At 33.7% G+C, this 21,079-nt stretch overlaps 2 protein-coding genes across 2 annotated transcripts; both read left to right on the forward strand.

Annotated features, from left to right (window-relative positions):
• The first annotated feature begins 4,654 nt into the window (after positions 1-4,654).
• LOC145793143 (LEAF RUST 10 DISEASE-RESISTANCE LOCUS RECEPTOR-LIKE PROTEIN KINASE-like 2.1) lies at positions 4,655-13,799 on the forward strand. Its single transcript, XM_082875789.1, has 3 exons — positions 4,655-5,614; positions 11,595-11,629; positions 12,179-13,799. The coding sequence occupies exons 1-3, from the start codon at positions 4,770-4,772 to the stop codon at positions 13,357-13,359; spliced, it is 2,061 nt and encodes a 686-aa protein (XP_082731915.1). The 5' UTR covers positions 4,655-4,769; the 3' UTR covers positions 13,360-13,799.
• A 3,561-nt stretch (positions 13,800-17,360) lies between these two features.
• Positions 17,361-19,487, forward strand: LOC114258395 (glyceraldehyde-3-phosphate dehydrogenase, cytosolic-like). Its single transcript, XM_082876877.1, has 6 exons — positions 17,361-17,369; positions 17,853-17,923; positions 18,028-18,085; positions 18,961-19,021; positions 19,131-19,255; positions 19,368-19,487. Exons 1-6 carry the CDS (start codon positions 17,361-17,363, stop codon positions 19,485-19,487), a joined length of 444 nt encoding a protein of 147 aa, XP_082733003.1.
• The last annotated feature ends 1,592 nt before the right edge of the window (positions 19,488-21,079 follow it).

Here is a 21,079-nt window from a genome sequence, read left to right on the forward strand (position 1 = left end):
CCTTGTCTTACCAGGTCCTCCAAGTGTGCTTTTAAGGCTCTGCAACCTTGAGTTGGATGCCCTTCTTCATTGTGGTAGGCACAACGTCTACCAACGTTCCTTCCCATGAATTCCCCTGGTGCTCTTGCCGGAGCCCTGAAATAAGGTTGATTTCGAATCCGATCTAAGATTTTATGGATTGGGATCTGGAATACTGTGGTTACCGCCTGCTTATTTCTTAATTCTATTTCTTGTTTGGTCGGCCCATTGTTGACTCGGCCTCGTTTTGGCGAGCCGTTTCCCTTTTCTTGTTTCACCTCTTTGTTTCCCGATGTATCTTCTTCGGCCCTGGCGTATTTCTCAATTCTTGCCATGAGTTCTTCCATGCTTTTTGGCAATGTTTTTGCCAAAGACTTCCGTAGTGGGCAGTCATCTTTCAGGTCGTTCTTAAAAGACACGACTGCTACTTCCTGGTTGCATTCGGGTATTCGGTTGAACACCTCGTAGTACCTCTTCGCATAGGCCCTAAGGCCTTCTTCCTTGGTGATTCATAGAGCCATCAAAGCATCAACCCTCAGGGGTTGCAGCTTGTTGGTCACGAACCTGGCCACAAACATCTCGGCCAATCCTTCCCATGTCTTTATGCTTCCTTTTGGTAACTTATGGAACCAATCAGATGCAATTTCCCCAAAGGATGAGGGGAATACTTTGCAGAGCAACGGCTCGTTCCCGCTATATAACGCCATTGAATTTAGGTATAGCCCAACATGAAAGTTTGGATCTGACTTACCATCATAGATTTGGAACCTCGGCATACTGAATCTCTTGGGCGGTTCGAATTTGTCCAGTTCCACCGAGAAGGCTGTCTTCGGTTTTACTGGGGAGTTTACCTCGGCTTCTGCATTTTGCTGCCTCCTCTTGAGGTAGTCCCTTAAGTCTTCTTTGCTCCTCCCTGGAGCTCGGCTGTCTTTGGATTTTAGTCTTTTTGGTACACTGCTTTCGGCCTCGTGGTGGGTCCGTTTGGATCTTTCTTCATGGGTTGTGTCAAAATGGAGTACTTGCCCCTGAACATGTCGATGTTCTTTGGGGTTTGGATTCTTCATGTGGTGTGTCCTTCGGGACTCTTCTTGCCTCGGCTTTTCCCGTCCGACTTCCCTGGAAGGCCGGTGAGAATGCCTTCCGCTCCTGGTATGCTGAGGGACCTCGGGGATTGTTTTTCTTCCAACCTTCTGAGTGTTGGTCGCTAGCATCGGCGTATCTTGCAGCGGGTATGGTGGCTGCATAACATTATTCTGCATCATGAAGTTGACGACTGACTGAAGGTCCGCCAACTTGTTTGCTAGTTCTTTCACTTCCTCATCCCTCCGTAGGCACCTGTCCCTCCATACCTGGAGGTTATCTTCATTGTAGTACTTTCCTTGATTTGTTCTTTTTGACGTGTCGCCTTCTGGGATGACGTCGTTCTCTCTGTGACCCTGGTCACGGCCTTCTATATTGTGGTTGTCTCCTTCAATGTCAAGGTCAATTGGTCTGCCACTCCCAGTGGGGGCGTCATCCCCAATATTTTCCTGTTGTCCGTTACTGGTCATCTATTCTTCTTTCGTTCCCACAGACGGCGCCAAATTGTGTGGGTGAAAATCTGACCACACTGCCCGTTTAGTGATCAGCTGGAGAACACAGGCAGAATAGATGGCTTTAGCAACCTGTAACAGGAAAAGCTCCGGCGGTGGTTCTTCCACCCGGGGGCACTCCGACGATCAAGTCAGTATATCTCTCAAAGATAATCAAGTGCTAAACTGAATACTCAAAACACAAATTACATACCTTAGACCCACGGGGGTGCCTCTCTTTTATAATATACTCAATCCAAGTCCCACTAGAAGTATGACTTCTATGAACTCCAATTTACTGTTTACTCTGGACTCTTTAAGAGATAAAGATAAACTCCCTAAGAGCTTTATCCTTATCTTGGTTAAGTCCCCTCTTTGCCTTAGGACTCTTGTCCCTTATCTCGGATTCCGATATCTTCGGAGATGACCTCGGCTTCTCCGAGATTACCTCGGCTGACACGTCGGCGTCACCATGCCACGTGTTGGTATTCAGAAAATATATCCCCACATTTACATATTGCCTAATATTCTTTTTTGGGTGAATAACCTAATATTCTGTTGTCAACAACTATTTTAATAATGTTGTGTTTTGTTAGAAGATTTGATGAGGAATTTGGAAAGAAAAAGGAAAAAGTTAGGTAAAATATGAATAAAATATATCTATAGTCCACCTAATTTCACATACCTTTTCTCTTTTCCTTTTCAAATCTCTTTTCAAATTCTCCAACTAAACACAGCATTAAGGTATGTAGAGTCGGGGCATAACATCCATCCATGGCTATGAAGAGAGAGGAAGAAAAAGCAATTATGGAATGAAGGGTAATATCATCATTTTGACAAATAATTTTTGCATCAATTGGTTTCCCCCCAGACATTCTGTTAGCCGCTGTTAGTTTTGACGAAATTATGAGGAAGACATGTATATATTTTTAAATCGGAAGTCATGTGATTTTTAGTTAAACCCTTAAGTTTAAAGTGTAATTAACCCCTTTATTTTATTTTATTGTGGGAGATAAAATACATTCATGATCCCTCAAATATGTTTTTTGTGGGGAAATATGCTATCAACCTATTTTTATGGATCCTGTATTAATTTTGAATGTGTTTGTGTAGTGCAAATTGAATTGATGAAATGTGAGATCTACATATGAAATTAATCTGAACTATTAATTCTTTTTTTTTGATAAATTCTGAGTTGATAAGAGTGAATTTGTAATATTGTTGTTTTTGTGACTTCTCTAAGTTGTAATTTTGTCAATTTTATCGGTTGTCGTTAGGCAACAATTTTTTTATTTAAATAAGTACAAAAATACAAAATAGGCTAAATAAGTCAATAAGATAAAAATGTCACATTCAAACCATAATTATTCAGGCTCTATTTGGTAGGACTCTCAAATTTTAGTTCTACCCTTTGTTTTGAACGTGATGTTTGTTTACAGCTTTCAAAAATTAATTTTACACTCATCTTTGAAAACTATGTCCATGGCAGGAAAATTTGGGCTAACCGATCATCCCCTCAGACGTCTGGCCAGTTGACCGGAACAGTGCACAAATTTTTTATTTTTTTTTAAACAATTGTTGCCTTTTATTTTTTATATTTTAAATAAAAAAATTAGGAATTTTTAAAAGAAAATTATAAGCTTTGAATAGAATTTTGAATTGTGTATTTAGTTATGAGTTGTTAGTTTTTATATCAAATATTATATGTCACATCAAAAATTTCTCACTCAATTCAAAACTCTTTTACCAAACAAATTTTTCACACTCAAATCATAATTTCAAAACCCACAAACTCAAAATACAACTCTATTATCAAATCATATTTAGGAAACTCTACCAAACGCTACCTCATTTTTTCTCCCACAATTATCATATCCAAACAAAAAAAAAGCCAAAAATTCTTTACAAACGGAATTAATTTAACCGAGCTAAATTAGTCAAAAGTCAAAAAACTAGGCTAAATTAACTCTTCCGAAACGAAGCTCCAATAAATTTACTAATTAATTTTGAATGGTTTTCTAAATTATTAACGGAATTATAAAAAAATTAAACATGATTCTAAAGTTTGTATTTGTGTCAATTTGATCCCAAGTCTTTAATTTTGTCCGCAAACCAATTTTGTCCCTAAATACCAAAAGACTATATTTGAATGATCGAAACCTACATGGAAAGAGACTCTCATCACCATAAATATTAAGTTTGTTATGCAATGATCTAGTTTCAACCACATAATAAATAATAACGAAAAGAATAACCATACACAAACACAAGATTTTAGTGGTTTGATGAGATGCCTACGTTCACGACGAAAAAACGATCAAAATCCACTATATGTAATAAGTTTTACAGATCACTCCACAACTTTCTCTGTTTCGTTCTAATCCTAAAACGTATAAACTAACATAATTTATAATGTAAAAACTAATGGATTAAAACTAACATTACAAACTCACAAACAATCCCGCTCCATACCCCCAGTGGGGGTCGCGCCCCCAGTGACGTGGCGCGCCCCCACTGGCTAAAAAAAAAAATTGTTTTTTTTTTAGACCAATCCCCCAGTGACACCTCACCGAGGGTCAACCCCCAGTATGAGTAGGAAGCATTTTTGAACTCACAAATACTAATTTTGACACAATCCTGACCTGCCAGGATTGCAATGCACCTTTCGTGCGTCACAAAAGGCCTCCCTCTACCTTCGATTAAGGACATAGTAAATATAAGACACCTCACCATAAATTATTAACATTTGAATGAATTTATGCTAGACATTATTTATATATATATACATACATATCCTAGTCATTAAACTCATTCAAATGTTTGATAAAATCATTTTTATACGTGTCTTGTCCTTTTTAGGATAAATTTTTTAAAAATATTTTAGACTCCTTTCTCCTATCCGTTTGACCCTATTTATTTTTGATTGGTCTATTTTTTTTTTATTATTATTTTTTTTCTTCTCTCAATTTTCAAACTCCACGTGCGTGTCAGGTGGCGGGGGTGAGAGGTTTGAGAGGATCCTAATCGGTCTTCTTTGTTTTCCCAAACGGTCAACTAAGGGAGGTAAAGGAAGACTAGAGTGTTTGGCAGGAAACCCATCCACATCCACAAATTGATGCCTTACTAGCAGAGAGAGAGAGAGAGAGAGAGAGATATTGATAAAGTTCCCCAAACCAATCAATGGCGACCCAAACTCGATCTTCTCTAATCTTCCTGCCAGCTATTCTACTGCTCATAATCACATCCACCACCACTAGTCAATCCCAAACCCAACAACAGAAGTCATATTTCGACCTCTGTGCACCCTTCAACTGCGGCAATATCACCTTCAGCTTCCCTTTCTCCCCCTCCTCTACCTTCGGCACAGCTCAATTCGACTGCGGCCTCCCTCGCTTCCAAATCGCCTGCGACCCCTCCTCCTCAATCCCCAGCATCGAGCTCTCCGGCCGCCTATACCATGTCAAACAACTCTTCTCATCGGACCGTCTCGTCACCGTCGTCGACAACCAACTCATCAACGAGATTAGATTGGGTTCGTGTACTTCTCTCCAAAACCTCACAATTTCAATTACGGATGGCACTGTGGGAAACGCTGTCCTCGGGCTTCCAGTGGGAGGTGTGAATCTCACAATCTTCAAGTGTCCAAATGGGAATTCTCTCCCCACTGGGTTTCTCCATCAGGTTGTGGGTAATTACAACTGCAGTGAGGGGAATCGGGTTTACATTTGGGATGGGACTCGGACCCAAGTCCGGCCCCGCCTGGGTCGGGCAGTGGAGACGCCGGTTGGGTGCGAAAACGTGAGTTTGCCTTTATCTGGTGCGAGCTTGCAGAGGCTAAGGTCGAACAGGAGTGGTGGTGATGCTGGTGGTGCTCGGACGCTGCTTGCGGATGTGTTGAGTTATGGGTTTCAACTGGAATGGCCTAATATTACGGACTGTCAGATTTGTGAGCTGACAGGTGGACGATGTGGATACGACGTGAGCTCCCAAAGCATAGTTTGCTTCTGTCAGGGCCGCTGTAATAAGTAAGTGTTTTTCCTGAATCAGGTTCCCTCGTCGCAATTTTTTCCTTATATTTTCTGCTTACAAGTTTATTGGGCTCATTTTAAGTTCAATTTTGATAATCTAAATCGTTTATATTTTAGGATTTGTTCAGTATATTATATTTATAAAAAATCAAGTTAATCGAATATAAGAAAGTATGTGTTCGGAAAACTCAAACTAAAAATTATTTTTTTAAAGAATTTAATAAATAGTTTTTCGAACACATGTTTTTTAATATTCGATCAACTTATTTTTTTACAAATATGATATACTGAATAAATTTTAAAATATGAACAATTTAAATTATCAAAATTAAACTTAAAAGTGGGCTCAATGGACTTGTAAGTAAAAAATGCAAGGAGAAAATACAAAGGGGAATCCTTGCTCGTTTTTCCTTTCTTTTCTTCTTCTTCGTTTTTTTTTTTAGGAACAGATATTGGAAAATTCTTAGATACTGCATTAGATATTTATTCATATTTTTACAATTATTAATTTTTCAAAATTACTTTTTAATAATATATATTTTTTAAGAATATCAATTATTATAATTATATTTTTTATGTTATTAATGAATTTAGAAAAGAACAAAATAATAAAGGGGGATGCACCAATAAATTTCAAATTAATAACTTATGCACTGTTTAGTCCTAAAAATTTTCTTATAGACTGAAAGTTCCCATTACAATGTTTCAAACATCAGATTAATGTTTCAAACATTAGATTTCGAACATCAGATTAATGTTTCGAATATTAGATTTCGAACATCAGATTAATGTTTCAAACATTAGATTGATGTGCAAATGGGACTAAATGGAGCCTAAGAAAACTTTTAGGACTAAATAGTTCAACTTTTCAGAAACTAGGACTTATGGGTAAATTTTCCAATAATAAATTTATATTATTTTATTTTTTAATTTTTGAAAAAATATTAAAGCTCTGTTTGGTAGAGCTCTCTAAACATATTTCTACCTTTTGTTTTGAGTGTTTTGTTTGTTTAGAATTTTCAAAAATTAATTTCACATCTACTTTTGAAAATTCTTTCTAAGACAGGAAAATTTGGACTAACCGGTCATCCTCTTGGATGTCCGACCGATCATCCTCTCAGATGTCCGGCCGGTTGACCGGTACAGTGTTATTTTTTTTTATTCTTATTTGTATTTTTTATAATTGACACTTGCTATTTTTTATATTTTAAATAAAAAAATTCGGAATTTTTTAAAAAAAATTATGAGCTATGAATAGAATTTTGAGTTTTGTGTTTGGTTATGAGTTGTAAGTTTTTGTATCAAATATTATATGTCACATAAAAAATTTCTCACTCAATTTAAAAAAAAATTCAAAACTGATTCACCAAACAAATTTTTTGCACTCAAATTATAATTCTAAAACTCACAAATTTAAAATACAACTCTATTATCAAATTATATTTAAAAAACTCTATTAAATCCTACTTAATATTTTAAGATAGTAAAAAATTATAATAAAGTACTAATATTTTGTTGGAACGAGGGAGTATGGCATTTTCAATTAGAAATTTGTTTATGCTTTCACTCTGACACTCCCACCCCGCTTCATGTAATTAAGCTAATAATAGTCCCAATTTTCTTCTTAGGACCCCACCCACCCCCCAAGCCAGCTCTTCTTAGAACCCCCACCAAGCCGCCAAAATACCAAGATTTGAACTACATTGCGTCGGATGCCATGACACCACCATCTGTATAATCCTCCCATGTGGATACATCCAACAAAAATCATATCATTAGCACCCTCCCCACAAATTTTACAATCTCTATGAGGCATGACTCTTTTTATAGTGGGATGTGTTCTACCAAATGATTTTTATTAGGGGGAATTACATTATCGGTCCTTATAATTTGAGACGCATATCACTTTAATTCTTAATTTTTTAATTGTGACACATTTAATTTTGAATTTTGAATCTTGTTTTAAATAAGGACAATTAAAGATATTATTGTTTAATTTCAAGAACAAATTTGTTAATTTTATAAAATATAAACTAATTTGATAAAAATAAATGTCAACAAAATATTTTTAAAATTTTAAAAATTATTTGTATCCACCAAAGATAAAATTATGTAAAACTGGTAAATCTTTTAGACATTTATTTATTTATTTATTTTATCAAATTAATTTTTATTATGTGTTTGGATGAAGATCATGTAATGGGGTAGATGTTAGGATTTTAATATGTAATCGATATATTTAGGGATGGTTTGAAATGTTCTAAATAAGTGTACTTTTTGACTTCTTATTATAAAAAATAAAAAATAAAAAGTGTAAAAAAATAGAGAAAGTGAGTAAAAAAGTATAGAGGAGATGTTGATTGATGTGACCCAAATAAATGTATGTATGAAAAATAAGTATACTTTTTTAGTGCATGCCAAACACCTACTTAATATATGAAATGTTTTTAGTTTTGGATTTTTGATTTAATGGTTGGTTTAATAATAATATCAAAATTATCGTCATATTTGACTTTTGAAAAAATAGAAACTAATTTAATGAAAATAAAAACAATCACTCATTACATGATTATCATCCAAACACATAATAAAAATTAATTTCGTAAAATAAATAAATATTTAAAAGATTTATCAATTTTACATAATTTTATTTTTAGTGGGTAGAAATAATTTTTAAAAATTTTAAAAAAAAAATTGATATTTATTTTTATCAAATTAGTTTATATTTTATCAAATTAACGATTTTGTTCTTGAAATTAAATAATGATATCTTTAATTGTCTTTATTTAAAACAAGATTTAAAATTTCGAATTAAATATGTCATAATTAAAAAATCAGAGATTAAAATGACACAAATTCTAAATCATAAAAACCGTTAGTGTAATTCGCGTTTTTTATTATTATTATGATTATAGACCATAACTAATAAAATGATGAGAACTGCTCAGCACCTTCCATTGGGTGGTGGTTGATGTTGGTATATATATATATATAATATTGAAATATGTCATTAGTGTATAAAAATATAAGTGTATGAAAATATGTGCATATTGAAATCTAGTTTTTTTTTTTTTAAAACATTATTTATGAGTAGTCGCTATCAGGTTCATAAAATGATTTACGCTCGAATGATATAGAAGCACATGAATTGTGCTAATAAGTTTAGATTCCAACCCAAAAAAAATCTAACTGAAGTGTCAAAAATAATGGAAGGCAACATGATAAAATCTAAACATCAATTAGCACTCTGAAATCTCCTTCGGTGAGACTTGAGAGGAGTCGGGAGAAAGTCATTTTATTGGGAAAATATATGTATCAGAATGATCTATGAGAAGAAGAGCCAAAAGATTGGCTCCCCTCAAGTTAAAATCCTAGTTCTACCCCTTAAGCCACCAATGGTGACAACAACAATGGGGCAGGGAGAAGAGAGGGGAGACGATGAGTCGAGGACAAATGACTTGGGTGACAACTACCAAATCCCATAACCACGAGCATTGCCACTGCCACTTTCATCTTTTCTCGTGATCCACAACAATTTGTGATTATGTTGGCGGAGGCAAGCGGTGGTCATGGCCATCACTGGGTTAGGGTTTGACTGAGTGTTTGTGTTATAAAAAGAGGAGGAATTTGGGCAAGAAGAGAGAATGGTGAGGGAGAGAGAGAGAGAGAGAGACAAGTGGAAAAAATGGTTGATCTGTTTCTTTAACCCATTTAGAAAATTGAGGGTAAATGAGGAAATTCAAAATAAAAATTGATGATATCATACTATCCTGTTCAGCTCTCTGATGGATCCCTAACAGAGTGGGGTGAAGTGTAATGCGACTCACATGTCAGGGGAGAGTAGTGTAATTTCTCCAAACTAATGGGATCATTGAGCTATAATTTAAGCAACTATCAGAGGAGATCGGTGTAATTTTCCTTTCTTTTAATTAGTCTACATTACACATATTAAACCACCTAACATGAGTTGTTCCAAACATATTCTCTTATCTTAAATTTTAAATTTTTATTATTGCATGCTATAGTTATGACGAAGAAGCAATTTATAAACTTTCTTCATATATTAAAAGATGCTTGTGTCGGCCTGGGTTCAATATATCGGAGTCGCCAGTGGTATTCTTATTATTTTCACCCTAGGTGAACCCATTGTAGATAAGGTGCTTCCTTATTATGGAGTTCAAGTCTGACTGTTACAATGGTAACTTCACTTTCCCATATTCTCCTTCTACCTATTGTAAAACATAATAATAATAATAATAATGATAATAATAATAATAATAAAAGAAAGAAAGACGGAGTTTGAGTTTTGCACGCAATATCATATTTCCTAGTGCACGTTGTAATTCTGGTCCATCAACAATGTTGAATTTCTTGTAATAATTTGTGGGCTTATTTTATAAAGCTATTAAAGTCGTTTGAAATTGAGATGCATGATTGAGCAACACCGATTATCAAATTGGTCAAATTTATCCAGTATGCACCAATTAGGTATATTAACATTAATTATATAATTATCACATTCTTATCCCTTTTGTTTATTTTTAGCACTTCCATACTTCTTGTTTCTATCAGCCAACAGATCTGCATCTGACATTTTTCAAAGATAAAATGGCATATTGTTGTTGGCTTTTTGGCTTTTCGAAGGGTATTTTTGTAAATGTGAGCGTGCCAGCAAGGATCAATCAGTCCTTACAGAAATTGTGATTGTCAACCAATTATCAGACGATTGTGTTTTAGTTCTTTTCAGCCTCAATGAAGAGGACTTTTACTAGTGGCTTGACTTAGGAGAAATTAAGAGAAATAATAGTAATATGAAGAACAATTGAAGTATTTCATAAAAATGAACACTTACAATGGTCCAAACTCAGCCTCGGAGAGGTTTACAACAGCAATCTACTTGAATCTACTTGAAGCTATTCCTATGAATCGAAGTGCAGTGCGGGTATTTAAAGTGCAGGTATTTAAAGAACAGGTATTTAAAGACTGGAAATGTAAAAGACTGGAAAAGAAAATATATGAAGTAAATGACTGATTCGTATGATCTCCTTTTTTCCTGGGGCTCTCTCTGCTATTTATACTTGTCAAAGATGTCCTTCGAACTGCTCTTCGAACCGTCGAACTGCTCCTCCATGATCGCTGATCATGTTGCCTTAGAAGTAGCTCCATTATGCCACCATTTGCAGTTAGGCTTCCCTCCTATATTTGAATTTGAATATGAGTAACCGTTGAAGCCACGTCACCTTGCGTTTCTTTACTGATCCAATGTTGCTCAGACCATGTGAGAACCAATTATCATCACCACGTGTACGATCAGGATTGGAGACTTAAATTATTTTCCAATAATACCCTTATTCTGCCACGTGTCGGATCGTAACTGGCTTTTACAAAATATATAGCTAACAGTTGTAAGATGCGAAAAATTAAAGACTAGTAGTGTAAGAATTTCACATGGATGAGAAAGAAGGAACGGGTCAATTCCACAACCTGTTTGCCTCTAAAGCATGCGGGGAGAAAAATGATACAATCAGTGTAATAAGTGTACTTGCATTGCCCACATGAGAATTAAAATTGATGACTTTTATTAAACAATGTTGCAAACTAGCAAAATGCTTAATTGAGCCGAAGAGTGATGGTGATTTCAGCCATTTTTGTGCCAATAATGGTAAATAAGTCTATTCTACTCTTTGCTAGAAGAACACTTAACCTTAGTCCCAATCACTTGAAGTTGGTTTAGAGGGATCCATTTCTTTAGAACTATAAATGCTCAATTTTCTTTACCTGAGGTTTATTTAGATTTTAATTGTATGGTTTATTGACTTTGAATTCCTAAAACCTTGTCATGCAGTTTTTTTCTCTTATTTTCTTATCCATGAATAATTTATCACTTTTGTTGGATAAGAACAGAACTTTGAATCCTCATTTCTACCTACTTTCAAAATATTGTTTACTTATTACATTCCATCCTTCAACCTTGCAGGCAAAAAAAATCAAATAGATGGAAGCTCATTGTAGGTATATCCTCAATCTTGAATATTTGGCAAATATTGAAATTCAACTTAACCCAAAGCATCTCATAATGTTGTTTCGAGCCTATTTCTCTGGCAACAACGCAGCCAGAATTGACTATCTTGTGCTTAGCAACCAATCATGCATTTCTGCATCAATAGACCAACATTCTAATGGAAGTAGTCATTCATGCCAACCTGACTCCCGTTATAAATGAAGTCTTATTATTACTTGGGCAACGGAATTTCATTAAGGCAGCATGAATCAACATTTAACTTGATTTATGAGATTGAGACACATGATGCCATAATGGATTCATAACAAGATTTAATCCTTTCATTGTGTATTTAGGAGTTGTTTGGTGCTGCTTACAGTTTTTTTTATCATTTTGGGCATTTGTGCCAGTGTTTGCTGCCATTTCTGGGAAAAAAAGTTTATTATTAGGAAGTTGGGAGAGAAATGCATTTAGCTTATACTTTTCGATTATTGGTGTTTAGTTCACAATAAACTGCACCAAACAGGCCATCAATTCATCATTATTTTAGCCTTCTGTAGGTATTGCAACTGGAAGCATTTGCGCTCTGCTTGCTGTAGTCTTGCTGCTCATGTTCAAGTACAAAAGGAGAACAGCTGCAATCTTCAAGCCATCATATTTTGGAAAGAATCAAACAACAGGAGATGAAAGAAACGCAAAGGAGTTCATTAAGAGTTACCAATCAACCTTATTAACAAACTACTCATACAATGATATAAAGAAGATGACTGGCAACTTCAAAGAAAAATTAGGGGAAGGTGCCTATGGCAATGTCTTCAAAGGAAAGCTGTCGTCAGATAGTCGGCTCATTGCTGTCAAAATGCTCATGAATTGTAGAGACAACAGTGAAAATTTCCTTAACGAAATCACCACCATTGGTAGGATTCACCATGTTAATGTTGTACGCTTATTAGGCTTCTGTTGGGATGGCTCGAGACAAGCTCTTATTTATGAGTACATGCCTAACAAATCATTAGGTGATTTATTACATCAAGGGGATGTACGTGTTTCATTAGGATTGGCACGATTACTTGAAACTGCCATAGGAGTTGCACATGGAATAGAGTATTTGCACAACGGTTGTGACTCGCGAATCTTGCATCTTGATATAAAGCCTCAGAATGTGTTGCTGGACCAGAATTTCAATCCTAAAATTTCAGACTTTGGATTGGCAAAAGTATACTCTCGAAATCAGAGTGCAGTCACAATGACAGGAACAAGAGGAACCATTGGTTATATTGCTCCTGAGATCTTCTTAAGAAATCTTGGTAAACCTTCTCACAAATCCGATGTTTATAGCTTTGGAATGCTGTTACTAGAAATGGTTGGTACGAAGAAGCATGTTGAATCAGATGTGAACACTTCAAGTGACGCTTACTTTCCTGGTTGGGTTTATGACAAACTCATACTTGATGAAGAAAGGGACCTTATGGAGCTTGAAGATTCTGTTGTTGGAGAGGATGTGTACATAGCGAGGAAGATGCTCAAGGTCGGCCTATGGTGCATCCAAATAAATCCGAAAGATCGTCCCTCCATGACAAGAGTGGTGGAAATGTTGTCTGGCAATGTGGAGGCCATTGAAATGCCTCCAAAGCCTGTCTTCTTTTCTCCTCCTCGCGAGGCACATGAGCTGGACATTTTTAGCTCCAACGAAAGCGAAAGCAGTGTATTGGCTCTAGCAAGTGGCAGTCATGAAATGTAAAAATAGAGTTGCCCAGAGTTGTCTCATCTTTATGTGGTGGTGAAGATGATTGGAAGGTGAGGAAGTCTTCTTTCAAATCATTCAGCAACTCAACTCAGTTGAACAAGCCTTGATGTTTCCCAATTCATCAAGTCATTCAGCTAAACAAAAGAGGAATTTACTGGCACAAGGAAATGCCGAAAAAAATGTGGGACAAATTAAAGATGATTCATCTTACCACGCTTGTGTTAATCGTGGCGTTAGCTGACATTTTCTAAAAGAAAAAAAAAATGCTATACAAACTATCATTTTATTTTATTTTTATTTTTTTTACTCGCGAGTGTGTCGGGTAGAAAATTCAATATTTGAAATTAATTTTTTCTTTTGGAAAATTCGGTATGAACAATATATATATATATATATATATATTTTTCAATAAAATTGATACAGTGCCTTCTTCACAGCATGCCATACTGATGGATAAAATACACGGGTGCTAATGTAAAGGGACCCGTACCCGAAAGATGTTAACCCTACTTAAACCTCAAGTTATTTTGTGATTTTGACGTAATGCTCTAATTTTTCACAGAGTAATTTTTTTAATTTTTCACTTACTAATAAACTAAACATAATATTAGGTCTCGTTTAGAAACAAGTTATATTAGTAATTTTTTAATTTTTTATAAAAAGATATATAAAAAAATAAAAAAAAATAATGTAATAATTTATAATAATTTTTTAATTTTTTTTGATTAAAATATGTAATTACCAAACGAGCCCTTACTTTATGATAACCTTTTTCAATCTCTCTCACCGAAGAAGCCTGAGTGGTTAAAGTGTAAGGGGGGAATCACCTGTGTGGTAGTTTCACAAAAATATTACAAATTTATGGAAAAATTTAAAATTTTAATTATTAATATTTATATAAATTATTACTGATTTGTAATTAATTTTTCTAAATGTCCATTGAGATTAGGCCTGAGTGAGAAATTCATGAAATTCGTAATTCACTAAAAGAAAACACACCTTTGGCGGCTAAATTTTTAGTCGCTAAAAGTCCTTTTTAGTCGCCAAAAGTCGAATTTTTACTTTCCCCGACTAAATATTTTAGTCGCCGGTTTTGTCGCGAATAAACGGTCGTGAATACCTTTAGCGACTAAAAAAGTGTTAGTCGGCAATATACAGGTCTTCAGCGACTAAAGAATTTGTCGCCAATAGTCAATTCTATTTTTAGAAATTATGCTTTTAGCGACTAAACTTTTAGTCACCAATAGTGAATTTTTTTTTTATTTATACATTTGCCGACTATTTTTTTCGTCGCCAATAGTCAATCTTTGGCGACCAAAGAGTTTAGTCGCCAAAAGCAAATTTGAAAAAAAAAAAATTACCCTCTGCTGTTCCCAGGTTTCGAACTTGAGACCTTCCACATTCCTTACCAGCACACTCTCCCCACTATGCCACTACAATATATATTATTTATATATTACTTTGACCGGTATTAATACAAAACTATATATATAAATATAATTATATATATTCAACATAATTTATGTAAAAAATAAATTATTTAGTAAAAAAAATTTAGATCACTTTTGGCGACTAAAAAAATTATTTAGTCGCCAATTCTATAATTTTGGGCTACTAATTAATTTTCAGTCGCTAAAAAAATATGTTCCGCCTACAAACGTCCCCTTTGGCGACTAAACCTGTTTTTAGTCGCCAAAAACGTCCTCTTTTGGCTACTAAAGTGAGTTTTAGTCGCCAATTGACTGTTTTTAGCTACTAATTTTTTTTTAGTAGCCAAAAAGCTTGACTTTCAGCGACCAAATTGTTTTTAGTTGCCAAAACACGTAGAATCGGCGACCAAACTGTTTTTTAGTCGCCAAAAGCTATACTTTTGGCTACTAAATGTTTTTAGTCGCCAAAAACCTTAACCTTTGGCTACTAAAATTTTTTTAGTCGCTAAAACCCCTATATTCGTCTACTAAACTGCCTTTTAGTCGCTAAAACCCTTATATTCGGCGACTAAACTCTTTTAGTCGACAAAAGTGACCAATTTTGGCGACTAATTCCATTTTAGTCGCCAATTCTACTGCTTTCAGCGATGAAAAATCCAGTTTTAGTCGCCAAATCTGCTTTTTGTTGTAGTGATTCAATCCAATCTAGTCCAATCCGGTAGGTTTGGATTGATTTTTAAAATTTGTGGTTCGGTTTCTGATTGAAAAATTAAAAATTTGTAATCCACAGATCGGTTCCAGATTGAACTCTACAGTTCCAGATTGGAAACGATCCAGATCGGAACCGATCCAGATCGTATACAAATAAACTATATTTATATTATACATCCTCCTGCATAATATCTTTTCATATTCCATATAAAATCTAAACCAAACCTAAACCCGCGTAGTATCTTCTTTTATTACTTTCGTTTGTTAATTTTTAGTTTTAATTTGTAATGTTCTAAATACTTATGGTGGAAGCAGTTTTCTTATAATTGTTTAAATTCTAGAACGATATGTCGCTATTATGGAAAGACATGTTGCTATTGTAGAATTAATATGATACTATATTTATGTTTTTATGAAATTAAAATATTCTATATTTATATTTTTTTTTATTTAATTATGTGAATCCGTAGTCCTAAACCAATCCAATCTGTGTTTAAATGAATTGGTTCAAATTAGTTTTACGATTTAAACGGATTTGATTGGTTCCAATTTTTTAAGAACCGTAGATAACAAATTGGTCCTAATTTTACCCTAATCTGGACGATACTCACCCCTAATTGAGATGTTATTTTCCCGAATTGCAATATTGCACTCGTTTGGCATAAAGAGTTGGGAGGTTGTTTAGCTATTTTAGTCACAAAAAGTCAACAAGATAAAATGTCATATTTAAACCATAATCATTTCATGTTTTTTCTTACAAAAGTCAAAAATGTCAAAAAAAACTCATTACAAATAAGATTTTTTAATCTCAGATTAAAATAGTCAAAAACCTAAACCACATCCCAAACGAATCCATTATCATAATTCTTGATTTTTGTAGAAATGATAGGTTTAGATCTTACAATTCACTTGTAATGATGTAGTAATAGGATTGAGTACGTTGTGACAAATGAAATTAACCCAAATATGTCAAATCATTGTCGGTTAAATTAAAAAAATAAAATACAAAAATATTAGAAATTCCAAGAGAATGACCAAAAATATTAAAAATTTGTGTCAATTTTTTTTTTTTTTTTTTTATTTTCTGGTTTGTGTAGATGAATCTGGAAAAAAAATTTCAAAAAAAAGTTTATCAAAGACAAAAAAACAAAAAAAAAAAGGGCCAAAAAACCAACAAGTGGACTTTTTTTCAAATTTTTTTATTTTTTATTTTTTGACTTTTGTGGTTGGTCTAATCAAGTAGAACTTTAAAAAAATTTAAAAAATAAAAAAAATCACTAAATACGAAAAAAATATAAAAAATTACTAAATTGACCAAATAAAAATATTTGGAATTAAAATGACTCAAAATGAGAAATAAAATTGTAATTTGCCCAATGTAACTCCTATTTCCCAAAAAAAAAAAAAAAAAGGGAGATAGACTTGAGTTGAAGAATATTTTATGAGCGACGCGGTGGCTAAGAAGCCAATGCCCTTCGCGTGGACTTTCGTTGTTGGATAGATGGTGTTCCAATTGGATACATTTTCAATTATTCCATTTTATAATCTCTTCTGGTAAACTATACAACAATATTGTAAATTTAGAAAAAAAATTATTCAGAAAATAATTTAGAAAAAAAAAATCTATATTCTAGTGTATGGCCACAACTCATTAACTTTAAATTTATATTACATATTTAGTTTTAGCATAAAATTTTAGATGAATTTTACATGTTATGTAAACCATATATGCAATTATATAATGAAAGGTCAAAAAGGAACAACCCACTCAAATATGATGACGCGTTGAGTTTCGGTATGCAGTTGCAATTTCATCACGGTAGTGTTACATATATTAATTAATATATACATAATATGGGAAGAGTATTTTTGAATTTATAGTAGAGACAATTGTCCTACTAGGACATTTGAATGGTGAAGATTCATTTGTCTATTTACATGGATGGCTGAGATTATCCCTTAAATATTTATCAATATATACCTACACTTACTTCCCGCCCAAAGAAAGAGTGAAATTCCTACTTACCCGTGTCTCCCCTCTATTCTATCTTTATCTCTCTCTACTCACCTTCCCGCTTGCCCACGTCTCCCCTCCCTTCTATCTTTATCCCTCTCCCTTCTCTGTTCTCATCAGTTTGTTCTTGCGATCAGATTGTAACCGACGCTCCTCTTCATCACAAGGTATTCGTGTCCTCCTCCCTCTCTCTATTGTATTTTTTCCCCCGAAATACAATCAGTTTCTGAATGATCAAGAACAGATTAAATGGGATCAGATAGTAGAACCTGATTAAATCAGAAACTGAATGTGAATCAATTCCACTTTAATCAGTTTGTTCTTGCGATTAGATTGCGCCGCTGCTCATCATCACCACTCGCAAGGTTCCCTCTCTCCCACCCTCAGTTGTTCCCTTCGCAAGGTAATTTTGGTCTCTCTTTGTTGTATTTCACATTCAGAGGAAATAGGTTATGCTTTACGGTTTTTCTCTGTCAATTTTCTTCAAGTTTTGACAATTTTCTTCAGATCTAACTACAATTTGTATCTCGAACCACTATCTGCTCCAAAATCGAATTCTGAAATCGTGATTTCCCTTCAAATTGAAATTCTATTTTCTCCTCTTCATAACGTTTCTGATTCAAAATTCCCTTTTTGTACCAGTTTACGAATGTTCACTCTAATCAGTTTAAATGGGATCAGATTGTAGAAACTGATTAAATCAGAAAATACTTGATATTAGAGAAAAGATTGATACTCGGCAAGAACAGATTAATCCCATTTAAGTGAATCAATCTGCAGAAACTGATTCAATTTTACTTTAATCAGTTTGTTCTTGCGATCAGATTGTATCTTTAATCTGTTTCTGAATGAAAATAATCGGTATGCCTTAAGTATGAACATATTACTGGGATGATAACTTTGGTCTCCATTGGCTCTAATGTGGCCTAGTTACGGTGTTTCTTACTGATACAATCTGCAACATTTGGAACCAATTCATTTAAAGGCTTAATTGTTTTAGAGAGGAGTAATTTTATTTAGCCTTTTTGCACATCCATTTTCGGGATCAAAAAATAATTGTTTTACAGAGGGGTAATTTTATTCTTTATATATTACAAAAAAATAAGATAAATTCAAATTCATATGAATTATTAGAACAATAATAATAGAAAATTTCCATGTCAAAACAACCTCCTTAGTAACATTGTTGTTAATGAGCACAAGCACATTCAGCACACAACTACTAAAAACAAGTAGCTAAAAGAGGAATATTACCGAGTCAAGAAACAGAGGCTGATCGCCTTCCAAGAAGATTTGGTTTCCATGGATTTGTAACTTTATTTTCCTTTATATATTGTTTCTATTGGTAAGACATATAACTAGAATTTCCCAGAATTGTTTTCTTAGTTGAAATTAGTACATTGCTTGGCTTAAAATTCTTCTTGTACAAAAAAATTGCAGGTTATTAACGATAGGTTTGGCATTGTTGAGGGTCTTATGACCACTGTTCACTCCATTACTGGTTAATGGTGGCTGTTTGGTTGTTTTCATGGTTAATTGGTTATGTTTCTACTTTGAATTATGAATTGTGATGTTGATCTTAATGTGTTTTCTGTTGAATTGTTATGCAGCCACTCAAAAGACTGTTGACGGGCCATCAAGCAAAGACTGGAGAGGTAGAAGAGCTGCTTCCTTTAACATTATTCCCAGCAGCACTGGAGCTGCCAAGGTAGTTATTGAATTATGCAACGATAATGTTGATAGATGTAAAATTGTTGTCTGTATTTGATTTGATTTGATACAGTTTGATTCCTTGACATTGTCTTGGATGCGAACTCTGTATTTTGTTTGTAGTTTACTCCTAATAGTATATGTTTCGTGGTCTTGTGGCCTTCCGAGTTCCAACTGTGGATGTTTCAATTGTGGACCTCACTGTGAGGCTTGAGAAGGTAGCTACATACCAGCAAGTCAAAGATGCTATCAAGTGAGTATTCAGATTTCCTTCAAATTCACCTCATTATGCAGTATATTAGATTGGCAAATTGAGATTTGCATAGTTTTATGAAATTTCTTTGGCTGCCAACTCTTGATTAGCATGTGACGAGGTCTCTTATTCTCTCTTGGTTAATTTCAAGGAGGAATCTGAGGGCAAACTCAAGGGTATTTTGGGGTTCACCGAAGACGATGTGGTCTCCACTAACTTCATAGGGGACAGCAGGCAGATTGTTATACTATTTACCATCTTAATACTCTAGCTGATTGTGTTACTTAACAATTAAATGTCGTGAATTTGAAATATAAAACAAAAAATAGAAAAGAGGATAGGAAATGGAAGCGTTACCAAATGACAATTGTTGTTGAATATTGTGTGTTTCGTGAGGAGTTTTGTGAGAATTACAAAATTTTATAATAAATTTGTGAATTTATCAAGTTAAAAAATAAATTTAAATAGTGTTAGGATTACAATTGTATTCTAATGTTAACATTATTTACACCGTGCCTTCAGGTACGGGCATACGCTAGTAAAATAATATTATATGTACCGATGTATTAATTAATGTACCAATTAATAATATGATATAATTTAAGAGGTTTTTGAAATTTGTAATGTGATTAATGAGTGGGGTTAATAATAATATCATAACTAGTGTTGGTATACTAGTTAATATACTAATTGGTGCATGTAGCACCATTGATTAATATACATACTAATTTACCAACTAGTATTATGCTATTATTACTGATCACACCTATTATACAAATTACAAATACCCAAAACCTCTAAAATTATATCATATCATCTATTAATATACTAGTTAGTATATTAATTGATACATATAATATTATCCTTTCATCACTTGACACCAGTTATTAAGAAAATAATTTTCCGTGGGTAGGCTTTTTTATTTGTTAATTGTTCCATCAATTTTTTAATTTTCCCATTATTGCAGTCATGAAAATAATTTTCTGTGAGTAGACTTTTGTCTGTTAATTGTTGTTCCATCAATTGTTCAGTTTTCTCATTATTTATTGCAGTCTTGAAAATAATTTTCTATGAGTAGACTTTTTCATTTGTCAATTGTTGTTCCATCAATTTTTTAATTTTCCCATTAGTGCAGTCTTAATAGTGACCAGTTATGAAGCATTCCCAAGTAAAATTTTACAAATGGTAATTGTCATGTAGTTAATGGAAGCATGTGATGTATCGGTGAGCATCTCCGATGGTTACTATATTATTATTGTTATTGTTATGATTTGATAATAAATAGTATTATTTTGTCAAATTATAATAATAATATTTTAATGGTCATTTGTTATTTTTGACAAATTTCAACTAATTTTTCCTTTAAGTTTGTAGGTGTTATTTGGATATAGGTTTTTTGTAATTTTATTTTTGTTTATTTTTTATCTTTTGTGACATTTTTTTACCTGTTTGTTAAAAAAATTATATATTTATATTATTCTCAACTAGACAAATATAAAAAATAAAAAATAAATGAAAAATTAGAAAAAAAAAATTGTTCGATTAATTCACCCCACCAAAAAACATATCACCTCAACCAACCACCAATTACCCACC

The sequence above is a fragment of the Camellia sinensis genome, chromosome 6 (genome assembly GCF_055761805.1).
Source record: "Camellia sinensis isolate YWXY chromosome 6, ASM5576180v1, whole genome shotgun sequence".
NCBI classification, from domain to species: Eukaryota; Viridiplantae; Streptophyta; class Magnoliopsida; order Ericales; family Theaceae; genus Camellia; species Camellia sinensis.